Source organism: Coenobita brevimanus, chromosome 82 (assembly GCF_032717465.1).
Source record: "Coenobita brevimanus isolate Jiangsu-jjx chromosome 82, ASM3271746v2, whole genome shotgun sequence".
In the NCBI taxonomy this organism is placed as follows: domain Eukaryota; kingdom Metazoa; phylum Arthropoda; class Malacostraca; order Decapoda; family Coenobitidae; genus Coenobita; species Coenobita brevimanus.
Genome location: NC_137035.1, coordinates 1,935,562 through 1,961,368, shown reverse-complemented (window position 1 = coordinate 1,961,368; position 25,807 = coordinate 1,935,562). Strand labels below are relative to the sequence as shown.

Here is a 25,807-nt window from a genome sequence, read left to right as displayed (position 1 = left end):
CCTTTATTCTAAATATACAAGTATGAGTTTCGAAGTAGGAGCTTACGTATTTTAAATTTCTGACGTTGCCTGGTACAAAGTCCAACTATAAACGTCATTTTCTTCAGCTATTTTAGACTTGGAAAGGCAAACAATAAAATAATAAATTGGGGAGGAAGAATGGTAGGCAAGCATGCGGACAGTGTGTTGTGGGTAGGCTGGGCGGCTGTCTCATCCATGTGTCAATTTTCCATTCATATGGCTTGTCTCTCTTCACTGCTTCACCATGGCACCTGAAACATCTGCTGAACCAAAACTCCTGCATCTGTTCATATTCAACGCCAGTTATGGCCAAAAGGAAGGACACGTGAGTTGAGAATATTAACGTTAACCTTGTGCCAAGTGTGAGGGAGGCGGCAGGTGTTAGTACCATAGGTAAGTAAAGAAGGGAATTATTGATGCATTATTATTATTTAAGCACAGATTATGTTGTTATTATTATGTATGTTCACATTTAGTCGAATATTGGGTGTAGTGGTAACCAGGTAGTGTATTTTTTGTCAAGGGTAGATGATAAGGTCATCTCGTTAAATTGTTGCTCTATTTCATGGTTGTTTTCATTATATTTTACAAGAAAGATCTTATTGATTTACTTATGGACATACAGATTGTATAGGAAGACTTCTGGTAATTGTACACTTTGATTGAAGAAGTTGAAGGACCTCACCAATTCATATTCCTTCAGTTTGTTGTCTGTATTTTTCTTATTATTTTCAGGGTGGTAAGTTACCTTTTCCTGATGAAAATTTCCCACTTTTTATCATCACGTTCCTAAAGCCATACTTACAGTTGTCAGTCTTAGTGTATTTGAAGGTGGTTTTTGTTTCCCAACTGGATGCTGGGTTAGGTAATATTAGGTACAGTTATACTAGGTTAGGTTAGGTTTAGTTAAACACTTAGGTTAGGACAGTCCCTTCCACCATTATGCTGACAAGCCAAATGATTTGACACAGGAGAACATAGCTAAAAACAATGGGGAAACAGATTTTGCACGAAACATTTATATACCACCCCCGAAATAAATAGAAAAACATAACAGAGTATCAGGAAGAAGCAGAACTGATTTAGTAAGGTGCATCTACTGCTTTAGATAAAGTGTATGTTTACCAGATCTTTTTTTTTTTTTCCCCACATAAATAACACCTCACTGTAAGCAGTGGAAATATATTTATCAGTAGACTTTCTTCATATCAGAGTTTTTTTCTGATAGTACAATAATATTTCATATACCGGTAGTTGTTGTTTTCTTAGTGTTTTTATCTAGTTTTCACTGCAAGTAGCCTATATTTCGTCATGTACATTGTTGCTGACAGAAATTACAGTAGTTAATGTAATGAAGGGAAGAGGTTGTTTAGATCAGATATTCATTCTTAGGTCTTTAGTGGAAAAGTTTCTAGAGAGGGGAGAGAAGTATTGCAGCCTTCCTGGATTTGGAAAAAGCATATGACAGGGTGGATAGACAAGGATTGTGGAAAGTACTGTATTAAGAATACATGGAGTAAATAGGAAGTTGTTGAACGCTGTGAAGGGTACGTATGAGAGTTCTAAGGCTGCAATGCATGTGGACAGTGAACTGAGTAAATTTTTCTGTTTGAAGGTTAGATTGAAACAGGGATGTGTCATGTCTCCATGGTTATTCAGTCTGTATATGGATGGGTTTAAAAAAGAGACACAAGGTAGGGCAGTGGATGTTGGAGCACCCCCAGTGAGAGAGGGCAGTATGGTATGTAGAAACTCCCTGTACTGTACTCTTGTTTGCAGATGATACAGTGTTGTTAAGTGATGACAAAGGGAAGCTGCAAGGTTTGGTGAATGAGTTTGGGAGAGTGTGTAGGAAATGAAATCTAAAGGTGAATGTAGGGAAGAGTAAAGTTATGGTCTTTGAGAGAAATGAAGCCACTGAATGTACAGTGAGGTTGGATGAGGAGGAAATGGAAAATGTGAGTGCTTTTAAGTACTTGGGTAGTGTGATGAGTAAGGATGGAAGTTTAGAAGGTGAAGTGCTTGAAAGGATACAACAAGGAAGAAAGGTTGCTGGTTCTTTGAAAGCAGTGACAAGAAACACTGCATGACAGTGTTGTGATACCTATTGTACGGTAACGTATGGAAGTGAAGCATGGACCTTGTTGGAGGGACACGAGTCAAGTATGAGGGCAGTGGAAATGAGTTATTTGAGAGGAGCATGTGGAATCACATCAAGAGACAGACTGACAAATGAGAAGTGAAGGAGTGTTGTGGTGTGGATGTGGATGTGATAGGAAGCATTAGGAGAAATACATTGATGTGGTTTGGCCTTGTGGAGAGGATGGAGAACGAGAGACTGACGAAGAGAGTGTATGTGAGTGAGGTGGAGGGGGGGAGGCCAAGGATGAGATGTAGGGATAGAGTGGAAAGGTATATAAAAGAGGGGGGGGGGGTGAGCTGGGAGCAGGGCAGTGAAATGGCGGAGTACGGGACAATATGGAGGCGATTTGTTTGTGGCCATCCCTTATGGGATTAAGGCATCAGCCAATAGATAGATAGTAATGAATTACATCTCACCAGAAGCTAAACCAACATAACTGCATTCTGACTTTTTATTAAGAGTTTTTGTTGTTGTGCAGATTTGCCCCGTTAGGCTGTCATTCATATTTTATGCATGTTACCGGTAATGTAAAGTGGTTTTGCTCCTTCAACGGAGTTAGTTGTATTTCTTTTCGTAATTGTTTGCCTCATAGTAGTTTTGCTAGTCTGGCTTGCTACCAGCTACTAAGGGAGTTTTTTTTTTTTTTTTTTTTTTTTTTTTTTTAACCCATCCCCATGTCTTAGTTTTTACCTGGTTTTCCGTGTGTATTGAATGTTTTTGATGGTCAGTTTTATCCCAGATTCCTTGTTTTACCATTCTCACCCCTCAGTAACCCCATCCCCTGTCAAAATCAGGCATTTCTGATTGATCGACACACGTGAAAAACAATCAGAAAACGGGAATACCAAAACCTGGGGTGCTTCATTCCCTCATGACATTAACCATCCAGACCCTTAAAGAACCTAATCTTGAAAGTCATTAAAACTAGGGCAGCCATCTACCTCAGGAAGCCACTATTGCTTCAGCATGCTTACCCAATTTGGTTGCACCCAATTCGGGGAGGGGGGACACCAAGGATGAGATGGAGGGATAGAGAGGTACCGGGTATACCATTATATGAGAAAGGGAGGGTATATTGGCAGCCAAATGGCAGGGGACAGGGTGACATGCAGGTGATTTGTTTGTGGCCACCCCTTATGAGATTAAGGCATTGAATATAGATGTAGCCTAGTAACTAGACTGTGGCTTCACACAATGTACTATACAGTACAGAGAAAGGATGTTGATGTGATTTTCCTCCTCAGGAACATGAGAAAATCTTATACTACCACCCAAGCAGCACTGACCTGGACACTCAGGTCAGACACGTGGGACTAGCCGAAGCCATCACTAGGTTCTCCAGGTGAGTATAGTACAGTACCATGATGAAGATAATGCTGTTACATACCTAGGAGAAATTCATAAAGACAATAGAAACACAGTACTAGGGAGGAAGGGAGGAATTATGGAGGGTCAGAGCATTTGCCAGACAGTTATACTACAGTATACGTTCGTTCGTTTTGTTTTGTTTTTGAAGGCTCCAACGTGCTTGTATGCGTCGGCCTTGGTCACTTAATGGCGGCTGTCCATGCTACTCAATCTCTGGCAGCCTCGCTAGTCAGTCCTCTGTCCCTGAGGTCACATTCAATTACAGTACCTTGTTCCAGGTCTTTTCCGGTCTATCTCTCACAACCCTACTCCCATCATTAACACTTTCACTTTCTGCACCCAATTATCATCCCCCATCCTCTCTACATGCCCAAACCATCTCAGTCTGCCTCTCCACATCACAACACCAATACACTCCAGTCCCCTCCTACCCCTCAACTCTTCTATCATAAACCTAGCCCCCCCCCCCCCAGGCCTCACACTCAGGAACACATTGCACATCCACCTAATCATTGTCATTTCTGTACATTTGAGCCTGTGAATATCCTCTTTATTTGCTGCCCTGGTCTTACTACCATACAACATTACTCTCCTAACACATGCTGCAAACAAAGATCCTTTAGCACAGAGGGACTTCTTCCAACTTCTTCCAACCACTCCTCACTCTAGCCACAGAGCTAGCTCCAGCCCCACCTCCAGCACATAACTTGTGTCCCAAATAACAAAACTTCCACACACTCAGGAGATTCATCAACAAGTTCATCCTTTCACACCTGACAATCTCCACTTGCTCTCCCCAACACACTGCACGCATGAAATCGCATTATCTCTCGGTCTACGTATTCTGTACACTACTATGTTATGGTTAACAAGGGAAATAGGAGTGAGATGTGGAATTACTGATTAGATAAAAAAGACTACGTTGAGATGGACATATACCAAGAATGTGTGTAGACAGGCTGCAAAAAAAAAAAAAAAAAAAAAAAAAAAAAAGTTTGGAATGTGAGACTGACAACAATGCTAGTACAAGCAGATTGTCTTCTGTGATGTGGAAGAGAAAGTGGAGGACTATATTGGTAAGAGAGCAGGAAGAGGAAGAGGGGTGTTTGAGAGAGTACCATGATAGAGGTATGTGAGGAAAAATAGCATAGACACAATTCTGTCATGGCCATCCCCTGTTTGACAGTTCTCAGAAGGGAGTAGGCATCAGAGATGATGATGATGGCAATGATAATGAGAGCATGTCAGAGTTTTTCAGGTTTGTCAGGCACTATGCTGTTTTTTTAATGTATCAGTACATGTTGTGTGTATGTCATTCCTGTACCATCACATCACAGAACCATACAGCATAGTACTGTAAATTGTTTCATTACTTTTTTCAGTGAAGCATCAGTTCCCCTTGTTACCATATCATATATGAATTTATTTCTGTGTTGAATCCTGATATGTTCCAGTTACATCATAGCCTTGGAAACAGGATTACTAAAACATTTAATTACCATCTATGTTGATGATATTTTCCATACATTCATTCCAGATATATGTTTCTACATTCATTATGATATGTGTCTTTCATTACAGCACATTCAAGAAGGATGGAGACTGTGAGGCGGTACACACACAGAAGACACGACAGGTCTTCTACCAGCCAGAGCCAGATGTCTGGATGGTCATGGTAACTCGCTTATGAATAATGCCACATGTACACTTATGGAGCATAGTTTCTGCTCACCCACTACCCTGACATCTTGGTAACAGGAAGTCATAGTGAGGATTTAACATGGAATGAAGACCAGTTGTTGTTGTTGGGAGTTTTAAGTTTTTCTAGACGTCATGAGTATTATTGTCAACGTCATGAGTATTATTGTCATCGTAAACTGTTTCTCATGTTATGTAACATAGCATCAAACTACCACCTTAACACTGGACAGCAGTAGATCCTCAGTTTGCTTGGCAAATGTATCCAAGAATTTTACCTAGCAAATCGAAACACACAAATCATGTCACTGAATCCCATTTTATGTGGCTAATTGATATGGTGAAATCCCAAAAGTTTCCCAGATTTCCCCCATTGACCCTCTAAAAAATTTCTCCCCCTCCTGATCATACCCAACATTCATTGTAGTCCATGTACAACCTCCAGGAACATCACAGAGCATAAACAAAGGATTAATTAGAGTGTACAAAGTGGTAAAGAAGTGGTGATTACTTGCCATGACTGGGAACAGAGAGATGTTTAGGTTTCAGGGAAGGAGCTATCTTCAGATCAGTGGCGTACCGAGGGTGGGGGGCCATGTCTGTATGCCCCCCCCCCCTTTTGCAATATATATATATATATATATATATATATATATAATTTGTGATTAGTTTTTTACCGTTGTAAAGTTGTTTGATCGAAATGTGAACGTTTGAATTTTAGTAGTACAGTATAAGTTTATTAGAGAGACTGAATCATACCTCATAATATATATATATATATATATATATATAATTTATGATTAGTTTTTAGTTTTTTACGATTGTAAAGTTGTTTGATCGAAATGTGAGCGTTTGAATTTTAGTAGTACAGTATAAGGTTATTACAGAGACTGAATCATACCTCATTGGCACAGAGTACCAGTACTTAAAAATGACTTTAGAATATGCTATATTTATGTCATATACCCATTCCATGTGGCCTTCAAAAGATCATAAAATTGGGCAAAATGCAAAATCTTTTTGGGGGGAGGGGACTTACACCACCCCCGAATCCCCCAGCTGTATGGACTCACTGCGCTCACTAGAGTCATGGGCTGCACAGTTAAAAAGATACAAAAAAAAAAAAAAAGGCCCCCCCCTCTTTTCAACTTTCTGGGTACGCCACTGCTTCGGATGATGGCTTATCTACCAAGAGGTACATTCATTCATTCATTCATCATCCAGTCCTGCATTGCCTCATAAGGAGCATAGGAGCCTGGGGCTAGGCAGCATGTGAAAAACTGTTCTGATAACATAAAGTTATCAGAACAATTTTTCACATGCTGTGTGTATTAGTGTGTGTGTTTGTGGCCAGCTGATCGAGCGTAAGCAGACCAGTTCATGTCTCATTATCATAGCTGTGTTGATTTATGACCATTTGTCTTTACAAAAAATTTAGTTGAAAGAAGAAATCGTATGTGGTGGTGAGATGAGAGAGATGAGAGACAGACGAGTGTGTGTGTGTGTGCATGCATGCATGCATGTTTATGTGTGTATATGGCCAACTGATCAAGTGTAAACAGACCATTTCACATCCCATGTATTTTTATGTGTTGAGTTATGGCCATTTGTTTTAGCAAAATCATACAAAAGACAGTGTTGTGTATATTCAAGACAAGGTAAGTGTACATCTATGTGGTTTGACATTGGAATTTTAGGGGAGATGGCTACAGACAGAAGTTAACTTTTGTGATCCCCCCCACCCCCCCCACCCCCACCCCCGACTTGACTGAGCTAGGTCAGGGTTTATTTTTGCACACAGATCAGGCCTGCATATAATAAGAGTCAACTGTAAGTCTTGTGCAATGTGAAACCTGGTTGTGTCTTCTGCCTAATCGGTGGTAGGATTACAGGATGAGTTGAAACTCTGTCCTATGACCGCTGTAGCCAGTTATTACTTATGTATCAACATTGAGCTGTGTCATAGTAGTCATATTCATAATGATGTACTACAAGTGCCATAAGATATACAAGTATAATGTATGCATTATTTCATTTATTATGCCAATGAAGAAAGTAATTTCAACAATAATTGGTATCATTTCATCAGTAATGTATAGTATCATGAATCCAGCTGTTCAGCTGCAGTACACTTCAGTTGCCTTATATATTATTACCCATACCAATGATCAGTTGGGATGAAACTTTTTTTTTTTTTTTTTTTACAGAAAGAAATTTGAGGGGGGAAAAAAAAAAAAATGTGCAGTTGGTGCATTTACCCCTTGCATTTGAAATTACTGGTACTCCCTTTTAAATGGAATTATGCATGTGTCTGTTACCTTTCAGTAGAGATAGAATGGTATGGTTAGTGTGAAAGCTGTGCATAACTTAAAAGTCTTTGATATAAAATCAAGTAACAGTCAGTATATGGACCCATAAGTAAGGCTGCTGTAGTCCAGAACATTTAAATGTGGCGTCACTTTGGGGAAAAAATGGCAAACATATTAGATTTTTTTTTTTTTTTTTTTTTTTTTTTTTCAATCCGTTAGCCAAAATTACCATGACTTAGCAATACTGCACTTTGCTTGCAATGAGAAATGGATTACAATTTTGGCTCGTGGTTTGTTGCTGCTATGAGAACTCAGATGAACATAATATAAGTTTTGTAAATGTGAATGAAATATTTTATTAAACCACGAGGCAGTAATACTGATAAATAAAAGTACGTTCAGTATTGTTGAAGTAAAGTTTGAATCCTGCGCTTCTTAATTGTTTCAAATTTTTTCTGGTGTTATAAAATAATTATTCTAACCCTCTGATGGCTAGCTGCAGACAGCGTTTGTAAACAAACCACTATGGCCTCATATGCATCATCATCTATCTATCTATCTATCTATAGCCAGACGCCATAATCCCGTAAGGGGTGGCCTTTTGTTTTGAGTTAGTTGTTTTATGGGGAGAAGCACTAACCCTCCACCAACCCACATGTTGACAAGTAGGGGACAGGTATGGGTAGGTTATATGGTTACCACCAAGTGTTGTAAATGGTTTCCTGGCTTACAGGAAACCATTAGGCTTGTCACTCAATGTAAAGCCACCTGAAAAGGAAAGAAGAGTAATAAAAAGTGACAGGAAAGATGGGAGAAATAGGAAGAGAGGAGGACAGACACAGAAAAAGAATGATAAAGGCTAAGGAAGAAGTAGGTAGCACTACAGTACATCAAGTGAGTGGATGATGGTCGCCAACACCTACCATCATCATCTGCCTGCAATAAATCCTTCAGTTGGTCAGTTTACTTGAGCTTCCTTCACCTCAGGATCCATTTTCAAATCTATCTGCTTTCTGCTTGGTGTCTGAGCAACACACCAACAGAATGGCAGATGATCACTCAGATTTAGCCAATTTGGCTTGCAATAACAGTTAATATGAACAGGTGAAAGACTGACGAAGAGAGTGTATGTGAGTGAGGTGGAGGGGGGAAGAGGGAGGGGGAGGCCGAGGATGAGATAGAGGGATGGGGTGGAGAGGTATATGAGAGAGGGAGGTGTGAGTTGGGAGCAGGGCAGTGAAATGGCTGGGGACAGGGCGACTTGGAGGCGATTTGTTTGTGGCCACCCCAAACGGGATTGAGGCGTCTGGCATTAGATAGATAGATAGATGATTGTGAAAAATCAGAGTAAGACTATTAGAAATGTGACTGTTGAGAAATTTGGTATTTTGTGGTAAGTGGATAGGATGTGAAAAAATGATTCATTGCAGATGTGGAATAAGGAAATCTCAATAAGAGGCTCAGAGAGATTGTGCCTGGATGGCATGTCATAAGGAGAGACTGAATAGATAAGGTAGTGGAATGGGTATATGAGAGTGAGTTTGAAAGTGTACCAAGGCATGTTAGATACAGGAGAAGGTGGATGAATGTGGTCAGTGTGTGGGAAAAAATAAATAAATACACAGTATGAAACTTAATGAAGTCAAAGTTTTGATATGGGATTTGCAGAGAGGTGCACTATATTATAAGGTTTTGCCACCTCTTTTTTAACTTAGTGCAATGGCTCTACTATGTGTATTGAAGTGCAAATAAAAAGAGAAATGAAATAGAATGTGTGCAGATGGTTATGCACATGAAGTAGACTCAGAATTTTAAAGCCCTGAATGAAGTGTCAATGACTGTTTTGTCCATTTTACCCATTGTAATGTTGATAGCTCTCCTGATTTTCTGCCTTCCCTTTTCTTTTTCTGGGTCTCACCTAACTCCATTTTTCTTTGCCTCTGGTCTTTATTATCTCATTGATCATTTTTGTGAAGAAAATATTGAGCTTTAGTGTGCAAACTTATTGGTAAGAAAAAGATTGTAGAAAATTTCATAAGCCAGTGAAAATACTGATTTATAGAATACAGCACATGTCCACTATGTACAGACAGTGGCAGTTGGATGGGTGTGGAGAGAACGTGATGGTGGTGGTGGTGTGAGAGAGTATCTGGGAGAGGGAGTGCAGGACACAGTGTTGCGTGCTCGCCTCCTCACATCCTACACAGCATTCTCCCTCACACACCACTCTGTCTCCACGCTGCTGGAGTCCAAAGGAATTCAGGGACTACGGGCTACACTCTCATCATTCATGAATTCGGTGAGTAGATGATTTCATATGATATTTTTAAGGATAGGTGAGAGGGAATACAACCCATATACCTCCTTCTGTACTGTGATTTATTCACTACATCAAGACAGGCCTGGTGGGCTGAATTGTGACATATCCTCAATGTCAAATATTCCCTTAAGGTATGGGAGATGGCTGGGAGGGTAGGACTGGCTGCCTGATGTGCTGGGGGTACCCAGGATTGATCACCTTTTCATGTTCTAGTTCTGCCCACTTGACCTTCAGTCAGTCATTGTCCAGGTTTGCCATGAAGTACTGTAGCAGCTGGCCACCTCCCCAGATACACTGCCTTGTCTCAGAGTTTCCAACTACCCATACAGTACAAAGCACTACAATATTAGCACAGGTAGCATAATACCTAGTGGAGGTAACTGGTAACCTGGCTGATGCAGTGTAGGGTAGTGAATAACCTGACCTGTCAAAGGCTCAAAGGCCTAAGATAAAGAGATGAGAACCACAGTTAGATGCTACACAGCATATGCCACCAGCTTTGCATTATTGTGGTAAAACTAAAAAGACAATTATCATCCATTTTGTGCCCACAGGAGAAATGGACTATATCTGGAATGCAGCAACTGTGACCACAGCACACATCTGTTGTCAAAGAGGTTAATCTGCATGTCATATCGAAGGATACTTAAACCCTCATTGTGTGTTCTGGCGAAGGAATATAGTAGTCTAACTGCCCAACTTGGGCATTGACTGTAATGGGACAATACTGTATTTAAAACGTCATTTGTCAAATCAGTGGTTTGGATACGAGTGTTCTCTATTAGGCACAGTCCTACAGCTTAGGACAGCAATTGATGGTAGGGGAACACATATTTCTGTCAGAGCAGCGTTGTCTGCAAGTTTTTGCTTTATTTCCTTTGTCATTTCTAACCATATTTGAGGCGCTTAGTAATAGATCGCGCTATACTTGACCATGGCCAAACTCAAGCTAAGGCAGCCATATTGTTCCCACAACATTCCTTTGTATTGGGAAAGTGAGAGGGTTCCAGAATTCAGTCAGCAATATGGTAAAAAATGCGGCAAAGTAGCACTAACCTTCATCCATCTGGGGTGAAGGCATGGTGGGAGCTGCAACATTCCCACGAACAGCGTGGCAGGGTATACTAAGGCGAATTTTCTATCAAGTAACTCATATCCACAGGCCTTATAGACTGACAGTGTATTGAGAGTCAAGATTTACTAGTATAGCAAGCTGTGACAAATTTGGAGACAGGAGCAGTAAGGTCAAAACTTCTGTCAAGTAACCCTGAAATGTGGGCCTTATGGACATACACAAGTAATTATATTAGACGGGTACATGAATCTTCCAGCCATACTCTGGAGCTGCCCAGTTACAAGCTGAGTTGCATACCGTGTGGGTTATGTGAGTTCCATATGTGGGTTATAATCGTGAGACGTCATACAGTTCTCTCTCCCTCATTCTGCCGCCCCCTCCTCTCTCTCTCTCTCTCTCTCTCTCTCTCTCTCTCTCTCTCTTGCCATTATTATTATACAGTTCTTTTTTTTACCCTCTCATTATTAATGTCACCATTGTCATTGTTTTTTATGTTTACAGAATATTGTCTATGTTTTTTATATTTACAGTATACTGTCTCCTTGGTTATTGTCAGACTTTTATGGGTTTAGGGTCTTTGCTACACCTTGAATGCTTCGTTATTATGTTACTAAACCTATTTTTTATTTTTCATTTATTTATATTTTTTTGTGCTGTTTGTGAAGAAGGTTAGCAGGGGAGTGAAAGATAAAAATGGTAGATTACTAGTGGAGAAAGGAGAAAAAGTTAGCAGATGGAGAGAACACTTTAAGGAATTGTTGAACATACAGGATGGAAGTAATGCGAGTATAAGTGGCTGGGGAATGGCTGGGAGGAGGAGGGAGGTGAGAAGACAGGAAGAAATCAGTAGGATAGAAGTTGTGGAAGCAATGAAGAAAGTCAAAATGGGGAAAGCCCCAGGAATTGATGGAGTGTGTGGTGAAATGCTGAAGCATGGGGGAGAGATAGTAGTAGAATGGATGTGGAAGATGTGCAGATTGGCCTGGGGGGAAGGTAGAGTCCCGGAGGATTGGAAGTCAGGTATAATTATTCCCTTGTACAAAGGAAAAGGGGAAAAAGAAGTGTGTGGTAATCATAGGGGCATTTGTCTTCTTAGTATAATAGGAAAAGTGTATGGTAGGATACTTATTGACAGAGTTAGAGAAAGAACAGAGGAATTAGTTGGAGAAGAACAGGGAGGCTTTAGGAAGGGAAGAGGTTGTGTAGATCAGATATTCATTCTTAGATCTTTAGTGGAAAAGTTTCTAGAGAAGGGAAAGAAGTTGTATGCGGCTTTCATGGATTTGGAGAAAGCATATGACAGGGTGGATAGACAAGGATTGTGGAAAGTATTAAGAATATATGGAGTAGATGGAAAGTTGTTCAATGCTGTGAAGAGTATGTATGATGGTGCTAAGGCTGCAGTGCGTGTGGATGGTGAACTAAGTGAATTTTTCTCTTTGGAGGTTGGGTTGAAACAGGGATATGTCATGTCTCCATGGTTGTTCAATCTGTTCATGGATGGGGTAATAAAAGAGGTACAAGGTAGGGTAGTGGATGTTGGAGTGGCCCTGGTGAGAGAGGATAGTGTTTGGAAACTCCCTGTACTGTTTTTTGCAGATGATACTGTGTTGTTGAGTGAAGACGAAGGGGAGCTGCGAGGCTTGGTGGATGAGTTTGGGAGAGTGTGCAAGAAATGGAATCTAAAGGTGAATGTAGGGAAGAGTAAAGTGATGGTCTTTGAGAGAGGTGAAGTCAGTGAATGTACAGCGAGGTTGGATGGTGAGGAATTGGAAAATGTGAGTACGTTTAAGTACTTGGGTAGTGTGATGAGTAAGGATGGAGGTTTGGAGAGTGAAGTGCTTGAAAGGGTACAGCAGGGAAGAGGGGTTGCTGGTTCTTTGAAAGCAGTGATAAGAAACAGGGGAGTGAGCATTGAAGTGAAAAAGTTACTACATGACAGTATGTGAGTGAAGTGGAGGGGGGAAGAGGGAGGGGGAGGCCAAGGATGAGATGGAGGGATGGGGTGGAGAGATATATGAGACAGGGGAGTGTGAGTTGGGAGCAGGGCAGTGAAATGGCGGGGGACAGGACGATGTGGAGGCGATTTGTTTGTGGCCACCCCAAACAGGATTGAGGCGTCTGGCAATAGATAGATAGTGAAGATATTCCTGTTTTTTGGTGTTTAAAAAACACACTCAATGTTATCTGACCATTAAACTGCTAAAATCAGTTCCAAATACCAAAATGTCATAGCCACTTTGTCTTTAATCGATAGTATGACACTCCATTGAGCTCATACTTAAGTATTTTTATATTCTGTTCCATATTTCTGTGGTAAGAAATAGTTAAATAACATTGTATCAGAGGTTTGGTCCAACCGTGGTGGATGATAATTTGCTTCATCACACAGTATCGTTATGAATACTCATAGATAGCAAATGTATGAAGTCATTGCAAGGAAGTACGTACCTTAAGTTACATCTGAAAAAAAAAAAAAAGTCATCAAGATAACTCTAGCAATTACTGAGATAGGATAGTTTAATGGTCGCAAAACTTTGATCAGTTTTTTTTTTTTTTTTTTTTTTTTTTTCCCCCCCCCCAGATAGCCTAATATATTACTAAGGGTCTCATTTGATGCTTGTCTGTTAATGCATAATAGAGGGAAAATGCTTGGGATAACTGCAGTTCATTTTGAACTTTGGTCTCGAATTACTGGGCATTGTGCTGATAGCCTCTCATAGTGTTTTTCTTTTCTTGTTGTGATTCTGTGTTTATTATTTGCTTACAGTACCTTGGGTTGGTGGATATGTGCAGTGGTGACATCCTCGCAGTATGGGGTGGGGTGTCCTTCCTGCCCCTGGATCGCCAGACATTCCTTAGAGTACACTGCTGCCTCTCCCTCCTCCATGCCTCGCTGCCAGCCCTTGCACACACCGCCTTCTTCTATGGCCATCAAGTTGTGTGGTTGGTATGCCCAGAGGAGTCTAGCATTAACCTCTTCAACTTGATGACCTGGTGCCAGAGAGAGACAGCTTCATGTAGTGGCATCAGTGTAAATGTGCAGTTCTGTTGCCTGGTTATACAAACATCCCTCAGCTCCTTCCCTGTACACCAAAAGAAGAACAGTGGATTTTAGGAGATAGGCAGTATCAGCCGACAGTCCATGGGATTCATGTGCAGATAAGCATGGGGCCACAACAATGATGGCAACCAGAGGACATATTACTTATTTTATTTTGGCTGCTGCCAGACATTTGGTGTGATGTGGATGTGATCGAAAGCATTAGGAGAAATACATTGGGGTGGTTTGGCCATGTAGAGAAGATGGAGAGCGAGAAACTAACATGGAGAGTATGTGAGTGAGACAGAGAGGGGGGGAGGGGGAGACCGAAGATGAGATGGAGGGATAGATTTGAGAGGTATATAAGGGAAGGGGGTGTGAGTTGGGGTGAGGGCAGCATAATGGCAGGAGACTTGGGGACATGGAGGCAATTTGTTTGCAGCCATCCTTTATGAGATTAAGGCATCAGGCTTTAGATAGATAGATACCATTAGGCAACTGGGCACTTAGTGGGGAACTGGGCACACACTTATTTGCAAACTTTCCTATATAAAACCCATAAATCTTAAATTTTCTGATCTTTTCTGGTGCTAATTGTATAGCTAAGTCCCTCAGCACTAACATACTTCAAAATCAACAATTAGAATTAAGAAAAAGTGATCCACTGACCCTTGCATGCATACAGGTGATGTTTTCAAGCATTTGCCGAATCACCAACATTGGAAACACTAAGGGTAAGTTATCAAGGTTAAAAGTTAGCCAGAGAACTCTATTAAGGCTCATTTACTGGACATTACCAAAGGTTAGCATTACCAGGTAATGGCAAGTGTAACTCAGAGGAGTAACTGGGCACTTTGGGGAAGGGCAGTCAGGCACATTAACCAATTATCATTACAGTATTTAGTTTCTAAATGTCTCAGAGACTCCCTGTCATCTATTGCTGTATCACTAAGTCTCAGGGATGTGCCAGGCTCCGAATCTAAAAGACTCTGCTCATTTGCCCACAGAACCGTAGTGATGGTATGGAACTACAAAATCCTGAGTAGCGGGAGTTCATTTGTTTTTCCTGCTTACCATGATGTCACCCAAACCATGAAAAAGCAACCTAACCTATCCTAGAAGCCACACACTTTGACTAGAAACATTTCTAAGTTTGTCTGATTTGGTGTATTAAGTTTCCATAGCATTAATCTGCAGAAGAAACTGGTGTGCTCCTGGTACGCAGGATTATACAAATTTGAGGTTTTTATGTACTGTCATATGTATCATATAATGCTTGAATAAGTTTATATTTTTAGTAGTAGTCACCTGTAATGATCCCCTTTATACAATCAAAAGTAGTGCACCAACTTTCGCTACAGCAGGATTCGCGGAATCCACTTTTGCGGCATGCACCAAATATTCCCTAACTTCCACTTTCGCTTGAAAAAAATCGATTTTCGCGCACAAATTTTGGGTTTGGGACAATATTTTGAACTTTGAATTTCCTGCACCGCCCGCCTGCAACCCACCGCCATCTTGAATGACGTCATGTCAACACTCTGTCCACCCATTCCCGCCATTGTGTACGAGCGTGCTAGCTCCATTGTGTTGGATTCTCACGGTTCAGTGGCCTCTACTATACCTGGTAGTGTGGGGAAAGGGCCTGGTGGTGTGGGGGGAGAGCCTGGTGGTGTGGGGGGAGGGCCGGGAGGCAGTGGTGGTGATAAAAAGTGGCCGGGACATTCAAAGTCGGGAGGAAAGGATACTTACCCCCAACATCCATTAAACACCTCAACCTGGTCTCTGTGGTATGTTTCTCCTCATATAATGTGTACTATACAGTTTTTATTGTTTGTATCTCACAATGCAATGTACAATAGTGATTTGATGTACTGTATTGCAAGTGAAAATGAAAATCTGATGTTACTTTAGGATAACCGGGAACCAATTAGCCTTTTTGCCATAAAGACAATGCCCCAACTTTCGCTAATTCCACTTTCGCGCATTATTTTTGGACCCAATTAGGCGCGAAAATTGGTGCCCCACTGTAAGTTGTATTTTTTTTTATGAGTGTGCTCTTTGATGACTGGAATCTTTTGCAGTACCGTACATTTTAGGCACCAAGTGTTAAAATTTTTTATTTTAGGTACTGAAATCTTAAAATATTAATACCTTCATAATTTTACGTTATTTAGTAGCAGTCAACAGTAATTAGCACCTTCATACTGTAATAAAAAGGTCTGGGTGCCCGGTTGCCCCATTGTGTGGGGTAAACGGTCACCCACCGTGTTTTATTTCTAGGCAAGTTGTTTTTTATCCTTAAGTATGTGTCTGGTTCCAAAATGTAGCCCTAAATGAGTCCTTTAAAAACATTTTTCACTTTTTCAAAATTCCTGACGATCTCTATATACTGACCAAAAAGAGGTAAAAATTGTGCCCAGTTGCCCCTTCTTACAGTAGACATTTTTATTCAGATTGAGAAACTATGGTGATGATGATGATGAGAAACTATTCTAATAATAAAGATTTAATAAAGACAGTAATTAACTCCTCCAGTTCAAAAAAACTTTCTAAAACAAAATAAAGCAGTCCTGGTTTATTTATATTAAAATTTTAAAAATGTAACCAGATTTAAATGCTTAGCATTATTGTTGTATGCTATTATGGCTAGTGTTTTAATGTAGTTAAAATTACCGTGTGTATGTCCTTTCATCTGTCCATTATAATACAAAGGCATTTTTTCAGTAGATTTTTCTTTGATGGTTTGGTCCCTCTTTCAGTATCTATAAGTATTCAGTATTCTGTGTACTCCTCTCTTCTACAGTATACATGGTCTCCTTCAAATGTTACCTGCATCCTCACTTCCGAAGACTTCCTTTTGCACCACATACTCAGTCGTCATTTGAATGTGCTCATAATGTCTCAAAGAATTCCCTTTATAGTGTATGTTGCACTACACCTCATCTCACTCCTGCAGCTGTCTCCAAATCAGTGCTCTCATATATGCCCTGTTACACAGTCTCCTGTTTATGCTGGGAACCCTTCTGAAATGAGCAATTTCAACAACCTGTAGTCTTCAGAGTTCTGTCTTAATCACCAGTAAAGTTTCACTTTTATTGATGACTGTTGGCAGCAGCACAGTTTCACACAATATTCTCCTCATCTCTATTCTGACCACCCATGCTTGTAGATAAATGCTGAGTTTTCCAGTTAATTTCGTTTCCTCTCATTAATTCTCCATTCCATTTAGCTTCTGACTTTTAAAGCTGCCTTCCTTTTTAACAGTTTATTCTACAGTTCATTATACTTTCAGTCTTGTACTGGTACTTGGTATTAAAAGTAAATTAAGTAATGAAGCAAGTATGGTTAAGGATTTGGTAGATTCAGTATAAAAAATAATGACATTTTCCTGGACTATATTAACAAAGTTATCATATTATGACTGTTAAATGGCTCTAGCTAGTGTGTTGTGCAGGATGACCAGACAACAAACTGCCAGAGTGGAAAGGGGAGTGTACCTTCTACCTTGACTGTCAGGTTCTGTCCAGGATTGTATATTCTTGTGCATGTTACAGGTGTGGGTTAGGAATGGAGGACTTGCGTGCACTCTCACACTACCTCAACACACACCTGCTACCGCCCCATATCAGTTCTTCATTTTCATCATCGTCGTCGTCATCAACATTATCATCCTATCTCTCAAGGTGAGTACAAATAATATCTGTGTAAGCTACTTTCGCATCACAGCACACGCTTCTCTTCTGCTCCACCTCTCACTCCTTCACTTATCTCCACTCTAAGCATCTCACATAGACAGTAGGAAATTTAGCCACACCTGTAACATAGCACCTGCCATCATTTTTCCCCCACAAGTTACCTAATGATACAGTGGATAGAACAACATAGAGTAACAGCCTTTCATAAGCTGGATATCCAAGAGATGACATTGACTTTTTGATCATGCAGTGTCACCAAGGGATGTAGGCTGCTCACTTCCCTTAACATTTTCATTCTGATGATGCACAGTACTTTCTTATATTGTGCTTTCTATATCCAGACAACTTTATTGAATGTGGAAGGATCTGTAGTAGAGCATGGAGTAATCAAGATTATATGTGACCTCTGCGAGTTGAAAGGTCTCCCTTTATCTGAATAAAATGGATAGAGATTGCAAGAATAAACTTAAAAGATATTACCAGGTTTAAGGGGTTAAATTTACATGATTGTGACAGCCTGGTCTTCAGCCGTAGCATCTTAGGATGGGTAGCATGGGTTTGGCTGTTGTATGTACTTTTATTTATTTATTTTTTTTTTTCATCAGTCATTCATTCATCATCTTGTATTTTATATCTCCTTCCCTTCTCACACTGGTCTGCTCTCATACTAGGTTCTTGGGTGAGGGAGTGACACCGAGTAGGAGAGTGTATGTGAGGGGAGAGGATGGAGGAGATCTGACACCTCACCATCTGCTGGTCTACACTTTAGCTGGTGCCACTGTGTGCATCACTCTCAGAGGTACTCATTCCTCTCGTCAGTCAATTTATTACCCTTTTACCAATCACTGCAGGTGCTCTTATTGGTTCCCAGGCTATGGTGGTATGCACTATCATTGGATTTTACCTGGGCAGTGCCGGGTGCCCCCTCTAGTGTGGAACAAGATAAATGCATGTTAGAGAGGTGATGCAAGCTGGTAGGTTGATGTGGTTTTGACAAGAGAGGAGGGAGAAGGACATGCTGAAGGGGGATCACAGCTGTGAGCATGGGGATATAAGCCTCAAAGACAGACTGAAGAAGATGAGGGGGTGACATCTGCATGGAGACTGGGCCCGTAAGATTGGGCAGGGCAATTTCTCAAGATAGTGATACATGAAGCTTGTTAGGAAGTACACATTCTAGCATGGTCATTGGTCTCTAAACATAAATCTAAACATGTCACTTTTTTCAGTACATCACTGAAAAAAATCCTGTTACTTGGAGGGAATAAAGCATCACAGATGATGATGATGGTAATACTGTAATTATATATCTTATTACTCAGAGGGGGTAAAATAGGGTTGGCTGCAACAATTTTACTAACCCCTGTCACCTCCAACAGAGACAGAGGCCCTGACACCAGTCCTCTTTGAGAAGATTGACCGTCTGCTGGAAGCCAAAGTGTCCCAGCTGGCCAGTGACATTGGGGAACAGGCAGGAAAAAAATCCAGTTCTGTTGATGGCGGCTTAACAGGAGGAGTGGTAGCTGGAGGCAAAGGAGGGGGTGGAGGTGGAGGTTCATCAAGTGGAGGGGGAAGCAGCAATTTCCGATATGTTTATCACAACCACATGAACCTTGCCACCAAGACAACATTGCACAGTGGACAAGCCATTCCAGTTGAGGTCATGAGGTCCATCACTGACCTATATGTTGACATGAGGAAGTGAGTACAGGCTCATCATTTTATGGATATTTTTGTTGTAGTTTATTAAAGTGTTCTTATCTTCCCATAACTAATTGATATTTTTATGGATTGAGTCATTTTCATAATGTTCCATCTTCTGTTTCAATTTTATACATTTCTGTCTCTCGCCTCTGTATTTAGAAGTAGAAAGTGAGTATTTCCGTTCATGGTACAAGTACAGTAAGACCTTATTATAACGAACTAATTGGGGCCCAAGCCAGTCCGAAAAATGCAAAATTCCGATAAAAGCGACCTCCGGACTTCCCCCTGCTAACCCGGACTTTTTCCTATATTTCAGACTTTAGTCTGGATCCACACAAACAATTTTTAAACTGTTTTGACTAACATTGCGGTACTGTACTGTGTTATAACTTTACTACATCAATTAAATGTTATATGTAATTATACTGTACTGTACACTAATAAACATATCTTTTATTTACCTTATTGTGGTGAACATAGCTGAAGTGGTCAGGCAGTCCGGACTGCTTCTGGATTTAACAGACTTTTTCCGATATATGGGAATTTAGTCCGGTAGGTCCTCGAGTCCGATAAAAGCGAATTCCGGTCTATTGAAGTCCGTAATATCGAGGTTTTTACTCAGTCTTTGTTATACAGCATTATCATGAGTCTGTCTCTCCATCTTTCTCTCTGTCTGAACTCAATGTGTTCTGCCATTTATTATTCACATGTTAACCTGTTTACACTTTTGTCAGTAAGACAGATAGTGGAGAAGGCGTGTGAGAAGGACTTAGGTGTTTATGGCATTTATGTATCTGGAAAAAGCATACAACAAAGTAGGCAGAAAAGAATTGTAGAAGGTTTTTTGCATGTAAGGTGTAGATGATAAGCTGCTAGGTGCTGTCAAGAGTTTATGTGTAACACCTAAGTGATTGGTTCACAATCAATGTTGGCATGCGACGAGGTTGTGTAACCTCCCCCCCCCTTTTTTTTTTTTTTTTTTTTTTTTTTTTTTTTTTTAGTGAAAGGAAAATGGAACCAAAGACCAGGAGACCACAAACCATTCCTTCCAGGAAAAAAACAAAAACAATACAACAGACAGCCAAATTGAAGATTCATTCATTTCGAGATGCCTGGACACACTGCATTTGAAAGACTGGAGATCATAGGAAGTAAGAAACACAGACAGTGGGAGACAGTTCCAGAGTTGACCCATTGCATAAATGAAGGACTGGGTGTGACAGTTAACTATTGCATTAGAGAGTTGGACAGAAAAGGGAGGAGAGTTTGTTACTAGTCGGGTGCTACGCACCCAGCGTAGAGGTGGAGGGATGCAAGCAGGGAGTTCAGAGGAGCAGTGACCATTGAAGCAGCAATAGAAAAGAGATAAAGATGCAACAATGCGGCGAAGAGACAGGTTGAAGGGAGCTAGTAAGAAGAGAAGAGTTAATGAAACAAAAAGCCTTTGACTCCACCTTGTTGAGAAGAGTTTTATTTGGGGAGCCTTCCCACACATGAGAGTTGTACCCTACACAGGGACAAATAAAACTCATTTAGAAAGTCAACAACTGTGCAGGGGTAAAGAAGATACAGAGTCGGCCTAGCACACCTAATCTCATGGAAGCAGATTTTACAAGAGATGTAATATGATCATTCTAAGATAAATCCCGAGAGAATGAAACCCCAAGAGTGTTTAAGGATAATGTAGGATTGAGCTGGATATTATTAAACATTTGTGGGTACTCCTGTGGAAGATTCTGCTGGCTTGATAGGTGTAAGAACAGACTCTTTGATGCATTAAAAACAATATTACTTTTACCCCAGTCAGAGATACGAGCCAAGTCAGACATTAGGTGTGCCATTGATTGTTCAATATATATGTGGATGGGGTGATGATCTATCTATCTATATACCTAGGCTGCTTCCCCCAAGGTGATGAGAGAAGTAAAAACATGAGTAATGGAGAGAGGGATGGCATTGGTAGTGAATGGTGATGGATGGAATATCTCAAATTTGTTGTATGCTGATGATGCAGTGCTACTTGCAAATACTGGACAAGAGCTTGGTAGACTAGTGCAGTTTTGTAGATGCCTGTGAGCTTTGTGCCTTGAGAGTAAATGTAGAGAAGAGTAAAGTGATGGTTATTGAGAGAGAAGGTGACTCCCAGTGTGATGTTCCAGTGAAGGAGAGAGACTGGAATTGGTGAGAGTTCAAATACCTGGGTACAGTGAGAGAAAAGAGAGGAAAATGCGCAAAAGAAGTTGAAATTAGAGTGACATAAGGAAGAAAAGTATCTGGTGCAGTGAAGGTCATGATAAGAAAAAGACCTACCTGGGTACAGTAATAGAAAAGAGGGTTAAATGTGCAAAAGAAGTGGAAAGTAGAGTGACACAAGGAAGAAAGTAGCTGGTGTTATGAAGGCCCCGATAAAAAACAGAGGTTTTGAGTGTTACAGCTGTGTGAGGCTCACATGAAGGAATGTTAGTGCTAACTTTAACATATGGATGTGAGACGATGATGTGGCATGAAAATGAAAAGTCAAGAGTGAGAGCAGTTGAGATGGGACTGCTGAGGAATGTATGTGTAGTACAGAAGATGGATAGGATACGAAATAATGTGATTTGTGAAAGATGTGCGGTGAGGAAGTTGTTGGACACCAGAATCGAGGAGAGTGTACTGAGATGGTATGGTCATGTGGAGAAAATGGATAACAATAGAGTGGTGAAAAAGGTATATCTGAGTGAATTTGAAGGAGGGAGGAGGTGAGGTAGGCCAAGGAGAAGATGGAGAGATATGGTGGATGAGTGTACGAGGAAGAGAGGTTTGGAAGTCAGTGAGGCTAGGGAACTGACAAGAGATCAAGCTGGCTGGATGAATGTTGTGAGGATGATCAAGAATTTGGCACCCCTTTTTAACATGGCAGCGTCCGGATTGACTCTATCGGATACGTTGATATGAAGCTGCACAACGTAGTGAATGTTTTTGGCGTATCCAATAGAGCCAGGATTTCGGGGACTTGAATGATGAGTGAATGGAAGTGTGGCCCATTGGACTGGGCATATTTGGGCTGTCTGGACATTGCTACTCCTCACCCTGCCCTAGGGTGGGAAAGGAGGTCCAGATGATGATGATGATATGTACAGTGAAGTACAGAAAGTATTCCCATTAACTTTCCAGTATTACCCATAAAGCTGATTTACTGTTTCTGTGTCACAAGTTATCAGTACTATTTGTATAGTACTTTCATCCCTTTTCTGTCCAACTCTCTAGTGCAAGAGTTTACCATTACTCCCAGTCCTTCATTTATGCAACAGGTCAACTCTGGAACTGTCTCCCTCTGTCTGTGTTTCCTGCTTCCTATGATCTCCAGTCTTTCAAACGCAGTGTGTTCAGGCATCTCGAAATGATCGGATCTTGAATTTGGCTCTCTCGTGTATTTTGTTTTTCTCTTGGAAGGAACAATAAGTGCGGGCTCGCGGCCTTCGGTTCCTTCTTCTTCACATAAAAAAAAATTTAAAAAGGATTTTTTTTTTTTTTTTTTTTTTTTTTTTTTTTAAATACATACCCATCCATCATCCAAGCCAATGTAGCCCCTTGAGGAGCATAGGAGCCCTGGGCTAAGCAAGTTGGTCCTGACCTTTAAGATGAGAGTGAATTCCCTAAATTAAATCAAGGATTGGCTTTATTACATAGGTCTATCAGTTCATGGATGATGAAACATGAGTATCTTACTGTAATAATAGTAATAGTGTCTAACTTTTTTTCTTTCTTTAGTTTCGTTTTGTTTTTGAAGACTCCAACATGCTTGCATGCATCAGCCTTGGTCACCTAATGGCAGCTCTCCGTGCTGCTCGATCTCTAGCAGCTTCACTATTTAGTCCCTCATCCCTGAGGTCACATTCTGACCTCGTCCCAGGTCTTTTTCAGTCTGTCTCTTGCAACCCTACACCAAACATTAACACTTCCCACTTTCTGCACCCAATTATCATCCCCCATCCTCTCCACATCCCCAAGCCATCTCAATCTACCCATCCTCATCGCAACACCAATACACTTCAGTTCCATCCTATCGTAAACCTAGCCCCCCAGGCCTCGCATTCAGGATCGCACTGCACATCCACCCTAATTATTGCCATTTCTGTACATTTGAGCCTGTGAATATCCTCTTCCTTTACTGCCCAGGTCCCACTACCATACAACATTACACTCCTAACATATACATCATGCAAAGATCCCATAGCATGGAGGGAGAACCCTCTCAGTGTTAGGCAACAGCTCCCTGAACTTCTTCCAACCACTCCTCACTCTAGCCACAGAGCTAGCTCCAGCCCCCACCTCCAGCACGTAACATGTCTCATTCATTCATTCATTCATTATCCAATCCTACATTTCCCCATAAGGAGCATAAGAGTCCGGGGCTTGGCAAGTTGGTCCTGACATTTAAGATGAGAGTGACCAGCCTCACTCATCCTGAGTGGCATTACATGAGCAATAAACCCCAACCATCCCTTGGATATAAACCTTCACCGGCTCAGTTCGATTGGAGCACTGTAATTACTCACTAAACCACCAGGTGCCAAAATCTGGTTATCTGGTTACCACCCAGCATAGTAAATGGTTTCTTGGCGTACAGGAAACCATTTGGCTAGTCACTAAGTGTAGGGTCACCCACAGGCAGAAAGAAAAGGAAAGAATGAAGGCAAGAAAGACAGAAGAGGGAGTGTACAGTCACTCGTAGGCAGAAGGACGAGGAAAGACTGAAGGAAAGAAAGACAGAAGAGGATGGAAGGAAAGAAGGATGGACGAGAGGAAAGGGCAGACACCCGAGAGCACCACTATATCGAGTGAGTGGATGGTGAGCGCCCCCACCTACTACTAATAACATGTCTCCCAGATAACAAAACTCTTCCACACTGTCAAGAGACTCACCAGCAAGTTCAATCCTTCCGCACCTGGCAATCTTCACACGCTCTCCCTGACCCACCGCACATATGAAATCAGCGTTATCTTGCAGTCTGTCACTAATACCGCTACATCTCTTATGCATCCACTTATCACAAACACTGCACAAGATGGAATTACTCCCCATGCCCTTGTGGCAAATTGCACATGGCCACGCCCCCTCTTTGACAGTACTGCTCCCAGCCCTAGATACCATCAGTTTCGTTTTGTCTGCATTTACTCAAACCCTTGTGCCCCATACCATCTCTCCACTTCCAAAATCTTTCCTCTGCCTCCCTTTCATTCTCTGCATTCAACACCAAATCATCAGCATACAACATTTCCCATGGGAGTCCATTTCTGAAGTCATGTGAGAGGGCTTCAAGTACTGTAATAAACAAGGGGCTCAAGACTGACCCCTGCTGCTCACCAACATTTACAAAAAGCTCCTTACTCAAAACTCCATTCACCCATACCCTGGTGGTAGCACCACATACATGGCCATAACCACCCTAACCAGTCACTCCTCGATCCCAAGCTTTTTTTCTTTTTTCCCACAGATGCCGAAGTGGGGAGGGAGTGGTGAAGACAGGGGAGGACCACTGGATAGTAGGCAGACGAGGGGATGGACGGGAGTTTTATGTTGTAGTCAGTCACAAGAATGCCAACCTTGTTCAAGTCACAGGTAAGAGGGGAATTTATGATGATTCAGACTTGCAATCTTGGTAATAATCTATCCTGTCATTTGTTGATTATTGGTATTTTGATTGTAGGCAACACATTTATTCATTGGTAACATTCTGTACCTCCTCTTGCAGATGAGGTGAATCGGATGTGTGCCAGTCATTTCAGCAATATATTCCTCATTGAGTAACATATCCCAGTCACTTCATTCACCAAGTAAAAAGACATTCATTGTGGTGGTTCATGAGGTTAAAGTTCATTGAGAGGATTCACATATGTTAAACTGTGAAGTTAAAAGTGCATGTGGAGAGTTAGATCTGATGATTGAAAATAAAGTGGAAAGAATATTAAAAGGTATTATTGTAAATGTAGTGAAGTTTGAAATGAGCATTAGAAGATATATATACAGTATATTTTTTTTTTCTGTTTGTGAGTGCTCCCCTGTCATCACCTACAGAAGCATGGAGGAATAACTGCAGCATTTACTGCTATTATTAGACTTTGGGTAATTTCCATTGTTGATTTGTTTGCATGTCACCAGAGGAATCCCAGCTTGGTAAGCCTCAGTGGGTAGATATGAAGTTAAATTACGATTCATGGCGATCATTCGAACAATTCTTGTGCCAATTGGTTATGCGCTCAGCAGCATCATGGTCAAAGGTGATGGCATAAGTGGAAACAGAGGAGTGAAAAGTGTTGTTAATTAACATGTTAACAAAATCAGCAGCTGTGGAAACAGCTGTGCCCTTCACTTTCCTATATGCAAAGCAGTGTGAAAAGATGCAATTGAAGTTGTGTATGAAATGTTATTGCTGATTGTGACT

General features: G+C 41.0%; 1 protein-coding gene across 1 annotated transcript; it reads left to right on the top strand.

Annotated features, from left to right (window-relative positions):
• The first annotated feature begins 254 nt into the window (after positions 1-254).
• On the top strand, positions 255-25,218 carry Ccz1 (vacuolar fusion protein CCZ1). Its single transcript, XM_080279995.1, has 11 exons — positions 255-346; positions 3,409-3,506; positions 5,114-5,207; positions 9,629-9,838; positions 13,705-13,880; positions 17,535-17,663; positions 18,347-18,474; positions 19,055-19,162; positions 19,223-19,376; positions 24,860-24,984; positions 25,118-25,218. Exons 1-11 carry the CDS (start codon positions 266-268, stop codon positions 25,171-25,173), a joined length of 1,359 nt encoding a protein of 452 aa, XP_080136121.1. The 5' UTR covers positions 255-265; the 3' UTR covers positions 25,174-25,218.
• Positions 25,219-25,807: the final 589 nt, after the last annotated feature.